Raw genomic sequence first — 12,425 nt, forward strand, 5'->3', positions numbered from 1 at the left:
AGCCCCAAATGATCCACAATGGCTCAAAAGTGATATGGTCCAGAAATATTAAGACAGAATAAAGGTGGATAAAGCACCTGGACTGGATGGCATCCACCCACGGATCCTAAAAGAATTGAGCTCTGTCATTTAAAAGCCTTTGTTTCAAATTTTTAGGAACTCTTTAATGACTAGAGTAGTACCACTGGATTGGCGTAAGGCCAATATTTAAAAAGGGATCAAAGTCTTTGCCAAGTAACTATAGATCTGTTAGTTTGACTTCTATAGTCGGGAAGATACTGGAGAGTTTAATAAAAGACCACATAGATGAGTTCTTGCTGGAAAAAAATATTTTAAGTAACAGATTGGATTCATAAAAGACAGAAGTTGTCAAACAACCTGATTTCTTTTTATAAGGAGGTAAGTAAAAACTTGGGCAGAGGGGTGGCTATGGACGTAGTATACTTGGATTTTGCAAAAGCCTTTAAAACAGTTCCCCACACACGGCTAATGTGTAAGGTAAAGTCTACAGGCTTGGAAAGATCAGTTTGTAAATAGATAGAAAACTAGCTAAAAAATTGAATTCAGAGAGTAGTGGTTAAAGCGGAAGTACAGCCTAATACCTTAAATTCTCCCCTGCAATCATTAATGTGAGCAGAGTTCCTTGTGTGTCAAAATAAAAAAAAAATCCCTGTTTTTCTCTCTTCATTTTGCAGTTTTCAGTGCTGTCACATGACATCAATTCCTCTTCCTGCTGAGTCCAAGATCAGCAAGTGGGTGTGGTTACTGAAAGCTAGTGACATCACTTCCAGGGAGGGACACTGTTCCTGTGTAGCCAGTGGGTGTATACAGAATGGGAAGAGCTGATCATAGGTTCCCGTCCAGTGTTCGCTCATCAGGAAGGATGCATTCTACATCCCAATTCATGAGGAAATAATTCACACAGGACACGGGGGGCACATATACAGTAGAGCTGTGCTGGGCTTTGAATGAAGATCCCCATAGGTGAGGGAAGCTGGACACAGAGGGGGGGGGATGACTGTCAGTGTAGCTGGAAGTTCTCTGGGGTCTCAGCTCACATTCTACAATGATCATAGTACAGGCAACCACACAAAGTCTACATTTCCACTAGTGCAACTAATCAATGGCACCGTTCCCATCTATGCGACTTTGAAAATCAGCAACTTTGAAAAGGTACCTCAAGTGAGTGTAAAGTTGGATCAAAGTCGCATCAAAGTCACACTGTAAATCGCAATAGTGGAAACGTAGACTAAAGCTCTGTTTCCACTAGTGCGACTTGTAATTTTCTACAGCTAGCAGGGACTTGTACTTCCATCCATGCTTACTGTAGTGGGTGGCAGGGTCTCACAGACTCCTGGTCTGTACCGCCCATGGAGGTGGTGTCCTCCCCCTCTTCCCTCCTCCTCTGCTCCCTGCCAGCATTCCCCACCCCCAACACCCTCCACCGCCCGCCTATCTACGATCTGTCATTGCTGCACGGGGATCATTAGAAGAGCCAGCCGGATGACAAAGTGGGGATTTCCCACTGTGACAGATCTTGTAGGTGAAACATCGGTCACTGTAAAGTCTCGCCTCTTGGATCGGCTCCTGTGATAGCACACTGGTCAAATGCTGGTACAGGAGGTAGGGCAATTCTGCAACTGGCATTTCACCTACAAGATCTGTCACAGTGGGAGATCCCCACTCTGTCATGCGGCAAGCTCTCCTAATGATTCCTGCTGTACTGATGGGAACAGATAAGCTGCACTGCGGTGCACAGATAGGCTGCAATGATGGGCATGGATAGGTTGCACTTATGGGCACTGATAAAGCTGCACTGATGAGGCTGCACTAATGAGCACTGATGAGGCTGCACTTATGGGCACTGAGGCAGGACTGATAAGGCTGAACTTATAAACACCAATGAGGCTGCACTTATGGGCATTGATGAGGCTACACTGATGGGCAATGATGAGGCTGCACTTATGTGCACTGATGGGCAATGATAGGCTGCACTGAGAAGGCTTCACTGATAAGCAGTGAACACCGTCCACTGCTAAATATCTGTAGAGTTTTCACCATCTCTGCAAAGTTACATTTTTATGTCTTATTTTCAGTTTGATGTGTATTATATGTGAAGTTATAGATGTAGCACCCTCCTAGGTAGGTGCTAGGTAAAAGCGTTGTTTGCTCTGCCTGCTTATCAGGGGAGCCTGATTGTTAGTTTTGCCTGTTGCATGTGTCCATGTGTGATTTATCTGGTCTGAGGGAGTTTCCCCACTGTATCCAATAGGGGAGCCTGTTGGACAGTGGAGGAAACCCAGCCAGTAACACACAGGCTTTTATGACTATCCCAGTGGGTTGGCACAACAGTGGTGCATCCTGGGATACTTTATAAAAGCCACGAGCACATGTCTTTGGGCGGGAAGCCAGGTCCCAGGAAGAGGGTGACATATGTCTCTCCTCCTGTCAGCAAGGAAGGTGGTCACAGGCAGTTGGCCTAGTGGACCAAGTGTGTGATGCTGAGCCAGGAGGTCCAGGATACTGACAAGTGGAGCTGAAGGCAGAGGAACCCAGGGAAAAACAGTGTCCGTGAGTACCGGGAAGCTTGCCAGGGGTCTGCCCAGTAAGGGGACCACTCCAGTGGAGAGTCAGTGGATAAGGGGCTAGCATGCACGGAAAGTGAGAAACGGGGTGCCAAGTTGGGACCCTGAAGAGGAATTCATTCAGGAACATATATTCAGTATCCCACTCATCCCTTCTCCCATCCAAGTTCTAAAATAAAACACAAAAACCAAATCCCCTGGACTGTTCATTGTCTGAGCCAAGCTACTGTTGCTATGGGTAACCTAGGGAAATCCAATCTCAGCAGCTCCCTAGGGGGCAGGTATTGTGGTTATATTGAAGTTTATTGAGATTTCCATACATTAGAGGGTTCCACCATTATTGTGTTATTGATTAGTAAGTTAGCACTGCATTTTTTTTTCTCATGCCGACATTTACTTGTGCCTGGTGCTGATGTAAAGCAGCATGTCCCGGCTCTTTCTTTCTGTGTTGAGGCTAGGGATTTGCTCATATACACAATACAAGCACTGAATGCTGTTAGAAAGATCTAAAAACTTCAGGAGGAGGAATTTTTATAATACCGAATTACAGCAGAGTACAGCAGATAAAATATATAATTATGGGCAAGTGTCTTAAGTTCGGTAATTAATACATAAAGCAGGTAAGGGCAATATGTTTATCTCCTGTTGTGGCTGGAGGCAGAGATGTATTTTTCAACCTGACTAACTATGTAGCTATGTAACAAATAGATGCACGCCAAATACAAGAGTGAGCAAGCGTGGTGGTAAGGGCATGTGTCGATAGGTTTTGAGCGATTAGACTGCCTTTGACATCTGTTTGGGCTCTCAGATAATTCAGAACTGATTGACAGGTGTATTTGACCTACAGTTATCCTCCTTCTGACCTGCAATTGGCTGCTTTTGCATTCCCATAGACTTGTCTGGGGAGTGAAGCGGTTCTGATGCAAACAAAAGCCAAAAAAAATCGACACAGACCCTTAATGAGCTACATATAAATACACAGGCTTTAAAGTTTTAGACAATATACACTTCTGTACCACACTGAAGATGATAATTGTCAAAGAGAAATTATATTGCTTTTTTTAATACTGAGTCTTGCACCATACTTAAAATTATAGACACTTACATAGAAGATTTGCAAAACTTCCCACTTTATAAACTGTGCCATGCTTTTTCTTCAGCTCTGATGCTGCCATCTGTGCAACCTTGATCTGTAAAAAAAAAAAAGTACATTTTGAAAAAATTTACTGCCACGTTTTTTTCATATCACTTGTAGTTGAAATGTAAATTAGATAAGGGTAAGAATTGTAACTGCACTTAGGAGATTTCTGCCAGTGTATAATTTTCAGTCATGCTGTTGCAGATTTTGAAACACATGGCAGTGAGTAAAGACAGCTGCACAGATCAGGGGGACAGTTCATAATGAAGAATATTCCAGCACTGATTGCTCACAGGGATCCACAAAAAGTGTGAACATTTATGCAATAATTAAATTGTTCCTGGACCTGGTTAAAAGAGAAGTGCGAGAGTATAAAATAATAAAAAATCATACTAAATAATCAATCCAAGCTTCAGCTGTCCCATGCTGCCTTTATGCTGAGAACTGAGCAAATAAAGATCACGGATTTCTCATTTCTCAGGTTTGTTATGAACACAGAGTAGTGACCACCAGTCATTGCTTTGTGCTCTGCCTCTCCATCGCTCATTGGAGCACCAGACTGTGCAAGGGGTGGGAGCTGCTGGCTTAGGCTCTCAGTAGCACGTTGAGAGGCTGAGCGAGCTGCAGGTCAGGCATCTGTGTGGATTTTCGCACCTGCCTCTTGGGACAGGCCTTTTGGCTCGGACCAGAGGAATTTTTTATTCCGGCTGGAAGGCCTGCCTTGGTACCTCACATGGCACCATAGAACTTACCCCACTTCCCCTTCCCCCAACTTTTTGTTTGTGTGTTTTTATTTCTTTGTTGTTGTGTCACTGCACTATCACTCTTTTTCCTGCACGACTTGGAGGGTGTGGGTCCTCGGGCGCAGCCTTGAGTCTTGGGAGGGGGTGGATATGGCCTTCAGGCTTAGTTCGCCCTCTCTCATGGGGGTCTCCCTTCGGGGGAGCCCCACCCAGTACTTGGGGTGGGCTGTTCTGGCAGTCCCCCTGGAGAATGGGGTTTGTCTGGTTTCGGCCAGGCAGACCATAGGAAGTACCTTAGTCCCTGTCAGGAGTCTTGCGCCCCGGGGGATCGAGGTTAGGGTCCTACCTCTTCGGAGGGAAGACTATTTTCGCACACCCTGTGCACTTTTTGTGTTTCTCACATTTGCGTGTGTGCACTTTTTTATTCACCGGGTGTAAGTCTTTTGAGTGTGTTTCACACGCCACGGGCTTAAAAAAAAAAAAAAAATCTGTGTGGATTCTGACAATGTCAGGATCCCTGCAGAGCCTTGGCCTCCTCTGTGATATCAGTCAACAGCAGTCTATACAAAAATACCGTGTAGTATAGGCCCTTACCCCTGTGAGAGATTAACAAAACAATAGGGATAGGAAAAGATGGGGCTTTGCGGGCCAGTGGGAGTAGAAGGATCAGGCAAGGAACCGGTTGTAAAACCAAAATTACATTTTATTTGTATAAAGAACAATAAAACCAAGCATGGACTACCATGCATATGTGATAACAGAGGACTGACATAACATACAGTAATAAAATCAAACAATTAACGTCACTCGTAGTATAGAAACATGTCCCCACAAGGGGATTATAACCAAAAAGCAGAGCCTGTATAAGATGGAAAATGGGTCTCAAAGCTGGATTCGGTCACGATAGGTCCCCAGCAAGCCGACGCGTTTCGCTCAAGGCTTCCTCAGGGCCTGAGAGACCATAACAGACCGATGTTTTCCTTCTTGATAGTGACTTGTACTAGGCGACAGAGCTGTAGCGATACTGATGCTGCTTGGAACAATATTGCTTCCGTATTCATCATATAAAAAACTATACAGACATCATAAATATATTTCTTGCATAGGATCCAATGTATTAAGTCCCAGACTGTGTCACCAGGGGCAGGGCTTCTATGGCTATCCCCACTGTAAGCTTTTGGGGTGGGTCCCGATCAAAAAGGTGAAGGTCCTCTCCCTGGTATATTCGCCCTTATATATATATTCGCTCCTAGATATAATAAATCTAGTATTGTATTACATAGCTTGAATAGGACGGGCAGCACCTTTCTTTATGTGGTTCAGATATAGGGTGTATTTCACCAGCCTAAGGGTCCTTGGTGGCGACACAACTGACCTCTCCTCAGTCTAAGGCAAACTCCAGGCAGGAAAGGGAAACATACATGTATTTCAATTCTATGGACAATACAGTCCTGGGCTGTATAAGCCCTCTATGCCTGGTTCACTAGCAGCCTGCCGGCAGGCTGCTAGTGAACCAGACATAGAGGGCTTATACAGCCCAGGACTGTATTGTCCATAGAATTGAAATACATGTATGTTTCCCTTTCCTGCCTGGAGTTTGCCTTAGACTGAGGAGAGGTCAGTTGTGTCGCCACCAAGGACCCTTAGGCTGGTGAAATACACCCTATATCTGAACCACATAAAGAAAGGTGCTGCCCGTCCTATTCAAGCTATGTAATACAATACTAGATTTATTATATCTAGGAGCGAATATATATATAAGGGCGAATATACCAGGGAGAGGACCTTCACCTTTTTGATCGGGACCCACCCCAAAAGCTTACAGTGGGGATAGCCATAGAAGCCCTGCCCCTGGTGACACAGTCTGGGACTTAATACATTGGATCCTATGCAAGAAATATATTTATGATGTCTGTATAGTTTTTTATATGATGAATACGGAAGCAATATTGTTCCAAGCAGCATCAGTATCGCTACAGCTTTGTCGCCTAGTACAAGTCACTATCAAGAAGGAAAACATCGGTCTGTTATGGTCTCTCAGGCCCTGAGGAAGCCTTGAGCGAAACGCGTCGGCTTGCTGGGGACCTATCGTGACCGAATCCAGCTTTGAGACCCATTTTCCATCTTATACAGGCTCTGCTTTTTGGTTATAATCCCCTTGTGGGGACATGTTTCTATACTACGAGTGACGTTAATTGTTTGATTTTATTACTGTATGTTATGTCAGTCCTCTGTTATCACATATGCATGGTAGTCCATGCTTGGTTTTATTGTTCTTTATACAAATAAAATGTAATTTTGGTTTTACAACCGGTTCCTTGCCTGATCCTTCTACTCCCACTGGCCCGCAAAGCCCCATCTTTTCCTATCCCTATTGTTTTGTTAATCAGTCAACAGCAAACTTTAGTCTGCTGTCAGCTGAATCTGGGTAACAGGAGTGCAGAACTGCACTCTTGTGATCCAAAGGAGAAGTATGGCCAAAAGAGTTTTGGTCATACTTCTCCTTTAATGTAAGTTCTTGTTCTGAAGACACAGTTCACTTCTTTTGTTGCTAATTTGCAGTAACTCTGTTAGGAATTTCCCATATACAGAAATGGAAGAAACTTTATTTAATTCCCCTTTACTAACATAATACAGTAATATTACGCTCTCCTCCTTTTGGCATGTTCCATGTTAGCACATGAGCACTTGCAACACAGCCAATTGGCTCCTCTGCTGTTCCTCTTCCTGCCAATCTGAGCTTTTATGTAAAGGAAAGTCAAATAAAGGTAATTACACAAATGTATTTAAAAATACTATTGATTTATAAGAGAACAAATATATGAACAAAATTATGTTTGTTTTAACTTCTTGGAGTGCAGCTTTAAAATAAAACCATCAGAAGAGAATTACAGAGGTTGCTGGTTGCAAAGCAATAAGGAGAACTTCCTAGTGACAGACTTGTTTGTTCCATGCAGACATTTTGCATCATGATAAAGAATCTGGTTTGTAACCAAATGCTGCCCAGTCCTTTTTCTACAGAGAAAAGGAATGATGTTTTTTTTTCAGTGCCAAAGGCTGCATCACTACACACGCCAAATTGGGGAGAATATGGCAGCACACTCAGGCAATGTACAGCCGTGGCCAAAAGTTTTGCGAATGACACAAATATTAATTTTCACAAAGTCTGATGCCTCCATTTTTATGATGGCAATTTTCATATACTCTAGAAGGTTATGAAGAGTGATCAGATGAATTGCAATTAATTGCAAAGTCCCTCTTTGCCATAGAAATTAACTTAATTCCATAAAAAAAACATTTCCATTGCATTTGTGAAGACGGTTTCAGGGTGCCCAAGAGGGTCCAGTAAGCACCAGGACTGTCTCCTACAGTTGATTCAGCTGCAGGATTGGGGCACCACTAGTTCAGAGCTGGCAGGTGTGAGTGCATCTGCAATTCTGCATGCACAGTGAGGCAAAGACTTTTGGAGGATGGCCTGGTGTCAAGAAGGGCAGCAAAGAAGCCACTTCTCCCCAGAAAAAATATCAAGGACAGACTGATATTCTGCAAAGGGTACAGGGATTAGACTGCTGAGGTCTGGGGTAAAATCATTTTCTCTGATGAATCCCCTTTTCGATTGTTTGGGGCATCTGGAAAAAACCTTGTGCAAAGAAGGATAGATGAGCACTAACATCAGTCCTGTGTCGTGCCAACAGTAAAGCATCCTAAGACCATTCATGTGTGGGGTTGCTTCTCAGCCAAGGTAGTGGACTCACTCACAATTTTATCTAAGAACACAGACATGAATAAAGAATGGTACAAAAACATCCTCCGAGAGCAACTTCACCTAACCATCCAAGAACAGTTTGGTGAGGAACAATTACATTTTGGGTCCGTGGCCAGGAACCTCCCCAGACTTTAAACCCATTGAGAACTTTTAGTCAGTCCTCAAGAGGTGGGTGAACAAAAAAAAAAACACAAATTCTGATAAACTCCAAGTATTGATTATGCAAGAATGGCCTTCCATAAGTCAGGATGTGGCCCAGAAGTTGATTGACAGCATGCCATGGCGAATTGCAGAGGTCTTGAAAAAGAAGGGTCAACACTGCAAATATTGACTTTTTGCATAAACTTAATGTAATTGTCAATAAAAGTTATTATACCTCAGAATACTATAGTAACATCTGACAAAAAGATCTAAAAACACTGAAGCAGCAGACTTTGTAAAAATGTATATTTGTGTTTTTCTCAAAACTTTTGGCCACAGCTGTACTAAGCAGATCATTTACCATCTTTTATTGTCTATGAGAGATACTGTAAGTGTATAATTGCACACCATAACTTATTTTTAAAATAATTATGTGAGCACTAATGCAGCCATTTCTTATTTTGCATTGAATTTGTTTGCAAAACATTATGAATACCAATTCCTCAAAAAGTACTAAAATACTGTAAATATATGGTGTGCACAGACTTCACTTTTACTTGAGAAAAATACTTCAATTCTCTTGAGAATAGAGGTAGAAATTAAAGTACACTATATGGCTGAAATTGTCTGGTGATGTGAACACCCCTCCAATTAAGTGTTTCCAGTAGAGTTGCATGTTGTACAGCAATTGAAAACATTTTAGATAATTGTGCTCTTGCAACCTTCTGTTTTAGCATGACTGTGCCCTTGAGCACCAATCCAGGTCCATAAAGAAATGTATTGATTAGTTTGATGTGGAAGAACTCAAATGACCTGTACAGAGCCCTAACCTATGGGGAGGGGTTCAGATGTAAAAAATGAACTAGGTCTTCTTCTCTAACATCCAATGCTCTTTTGGCTGAATGGCCACACATTTCCACAAAAACAATCCAGAATCTTGTGGAAATCTTTCCCAAATGAGAGGAAGATATATAGTTACAGCCACAAGTGGAGAGTTCAACCCCAGATTAATGCCCATGGTATTGTCATGGGATGTCCAATAAGCTTATATATGTAAACTGGGTGTAACCGATTCAGTAGAATATAGAATGCAGTGACACTAGCAGCGCTAATAAATCATAAGCATGAAGGTATGACATTAATATAAAATGAATAAATAAATGTAATATTCAAATTGAGTGATAAATAATATATCTGGTGGTCACAGAAAGTGTGCAGCATGCAAACAGCAAAATTAAATAAACAAAATTCGCATCAACTGAATTATCATGCACATAAAGTCCAATACAAGTGCAAACGTCCTTAATCTTTATAGAAATGTGGGATACGTCCATGCACCAGTGCGCCTCCATCATCAAAAAACTGCCACCCCTATAAGAATGGACACTCACCAAAAGGCTGATCAATTTACGCCTGTATGCACAGAGTAAATGATCCCCCAAAACGAAAAGGCACAGCTGCAACCCGTCTCAAATGGATCTGTGTCTCCAAATAAAACTCACTCACGCCAGCAATGTCATGGAAGTAAAGCACAAGAGCGAGGACTCATAGCGTAATTCCGTTTTATTAAAGATATTACAATAAAAGTACCCCATTTTGATGGGAATGGGGTACTTTTATTGTAATATCTTTAACCACTTAAGCCCCGGAAGATTTTACCCCCTTCCTACTCACAAAGTTGTAGATAACATCAGGCGTTGAAAAAATGTGTAATAATGCCGTTAGTCCTAAGCGCAAACAGCAAAATTAAATGAACAAAATTCACATCAACTGAATTATCATGCACATAAAGTCCAATACAAGTGCAAACGTCCTTAATCTATATAGAAATGTGGGATACGTCCATGCACCAGTGCGCCTTCACCATCAAAAAAGTGCCACCCCCGTCAGAATGGACACTCACCAAAAGGCTGATCACTATACGCCTGTATGCACAGAGTAGACGATCCCCCAAAACGAAAAGGCACAGCTGCAACCCGTCTCCAATGGATCTGTGTCTCCAAATAAAACTCACTCACGCCAGCAATGTCATGGAAGTAAAGCACAAGAGCGGGGACTCATAGCGTAATTCCGTTTTATGAAAGATATTACAATAAAAGTACCCCGTTCCCATCAAAATGCTACTCACAAAGTTGTAGATAACATCAGGCGCTGAAAAAATGTGTAATATTGCCGTTAGTCCTACGCTGTTCTCTGTTGCGCGACCGCTCGGTACCACAGCAGGCCGAGGACTACAGCGTGGCGTCGGGCGTAACCAAGGTGACCGCGTACTCACTTTAGGGCATGAGTATGTGGTCACCTTGGTTACGCCCGATGCCACGCTGTAGTCTCCGGCCTGCTGTGGTACCGAGCGGTCGCGCAACAGAGAACAGCGTAGGACTAACGGCAATATTACACATTTTTTCAGCGCCTGATGTTATCTACAACTTTGTGAGTAGCATTTTGATGGGAACGGGGTACTTTTATTGTAATATCTTTAATAAAACGGAATTACGCTATGAGTCCCTGCTCTTGTGCTTTACTTCCATGACATTGCTGGCGTGAGTGAGTTTTATTTGGAGACACAGATCCATTGGAGACGGGTTGCAGCTGTGCCTTTTCGTTTTGGGGGATCATCTACTCTGTGCATACAGGCGTATAGTGATCAGCCTTTTGGTGAGTGTCCATTCTGACGGGGGTGGCACTTTTTTGATGGTGAAGGCGCACTGGTGCATGGACGTATCCCACATTTCTATATAGATTAAGGACGTTTGCACTTGTATTGGACTTTATGTGCATGATAATTCAGTTGATGTGAATTTTGTTCATTTAATTTTGCTGTTTGCATGCTGCACACTTTCTGTGACCACCAGATATATTGTTTATCACTCAATTTGAATATTACATTTAATTGTTCATTTTATATTTATGTCATACCTTCATGCTTATGATCTATTAGCGCTGCTAGTGTCACTGCATTCTATATTCTACTGAATCGGTTACACCCAGTTTACATTTGAGTTATTTTATAGCAGCAGCTGTTTTGGCTTTATTGGCATTTATATATATATATATATATATATATATATATATATATATATATTTTTTTTTATATTTATAGCGCTGGGTGAGTGGGATTTTATATACATTTTTTCCTACTCCTGATTTTTAAAGCTTATATATGTGTGGTGGGCAGGTTATCACAAAGTTTTTGCCATAGAATGCAAATAAAAAAGTACTGAAAATGGAATTATAATGTTATGTTTCAAAGACACAAGCAGCTGTAAACATTATAAATTTCCAAAAGAGATGCGTCCTTGTCACTTTTACAGTATTTACTGTGATCGCCAAGTCATGATGCAAGCACTGTCACTTCTTAAAATTACAAATAAGGTTTAGAAAAACACGACTTGCCGTTTCATTATAGCTTTTTGGTAGGTCTCTGGTGTAGCCATACGCTGTCAGGATGTATTGACTGTATGAGTGCATTGTCAGGAAGCATAAAATTTCTGATTTTCTCTCCCCCACAAAGTCCACCACTGCTTTGGTCTCTGGTTCAGATACAGGTGAACTTCCACAGTAAGAGTTGTCTGAGCAATTTTTGGATGATCCAAGATCTGAAAACACCAGAGTAAAATTAAAATAAAATTCCGGGCAACATGTTAAAGCATTCAGGGACCTAACATTGGTATTCAGCAAATGCTGCGACTGTGCTTAAATTAAAACTTACATTTGATTTACTTTTATCTGAGTTGTGCGTAACTCCCCTGTTCAGATTTCAGCAGGCAGCTGACAAGGTCCAAAGGAGGGCAGCAGCCAGCAGTAGTATAGTTTTCAATGCCTTTACTGTGTAATATCTTCTCTGTGTCCACTCCCTACACACACCAATCACATTCCAACTTCCAAGACAGTTTGGGCATTTTTTTCCATAGGCTTTCTAAATTTGAGCAGTAGAAAGGGTGTTCCAGTATACTGAGCCGGTGTGTTTAAGGATTTGCTTAGGTTGTGAATGCTTAGTCCTCAAGAACATTTTCAATGGTATTAGAAGTTGCTAGCTATTTTTGGCCTACATG

The 12,425-nt window shown here is 42.0% G+C and overlaps 1 protein-coding gene across 3 annotated transcripts in view; it reads right to left on the reverse strand.

Moving 5' to 3' along the window:
* Positions 1-12,425, reverse strand: part of CPO (carboxypeptidase O) — a 171,935-nt gene that overhangs the window by 14,129 nt on the left and 145,381 nt on the right. For all 3 annotated transcript variants that reach the window (XM_082262022.1, XM_082262023.1, XM_082262024.1), the window contains 2 exons: positions 11,767-11,969; positions 3,691-3,775 (listed from right to left, as the gene is read on the reverse strand). In XM_082262022.1, coding sequence (XP_082118148.1) covers positions 3,691-3,775; positions 11,767-11,969 — 288 coding nt within the window. The remainder of the gene's footprint in view (positions 1-3,690; positions 3,776-11,766; positions 11,970-12,425) is intronic.

The sequence above is a fragment of the Pelophylax lessonae genome, assembly GCF_965119305.1.
Source record: "Pelophylax lessonae genome assembly, chromosome: 6".
In the NCBI taxonomy this organism is placed as follows: Eukaryota; Metazoa; Chordata; class Amphibia; order Anura; family Ranidae; genus Pelophylax; species Pelophylax lessonae.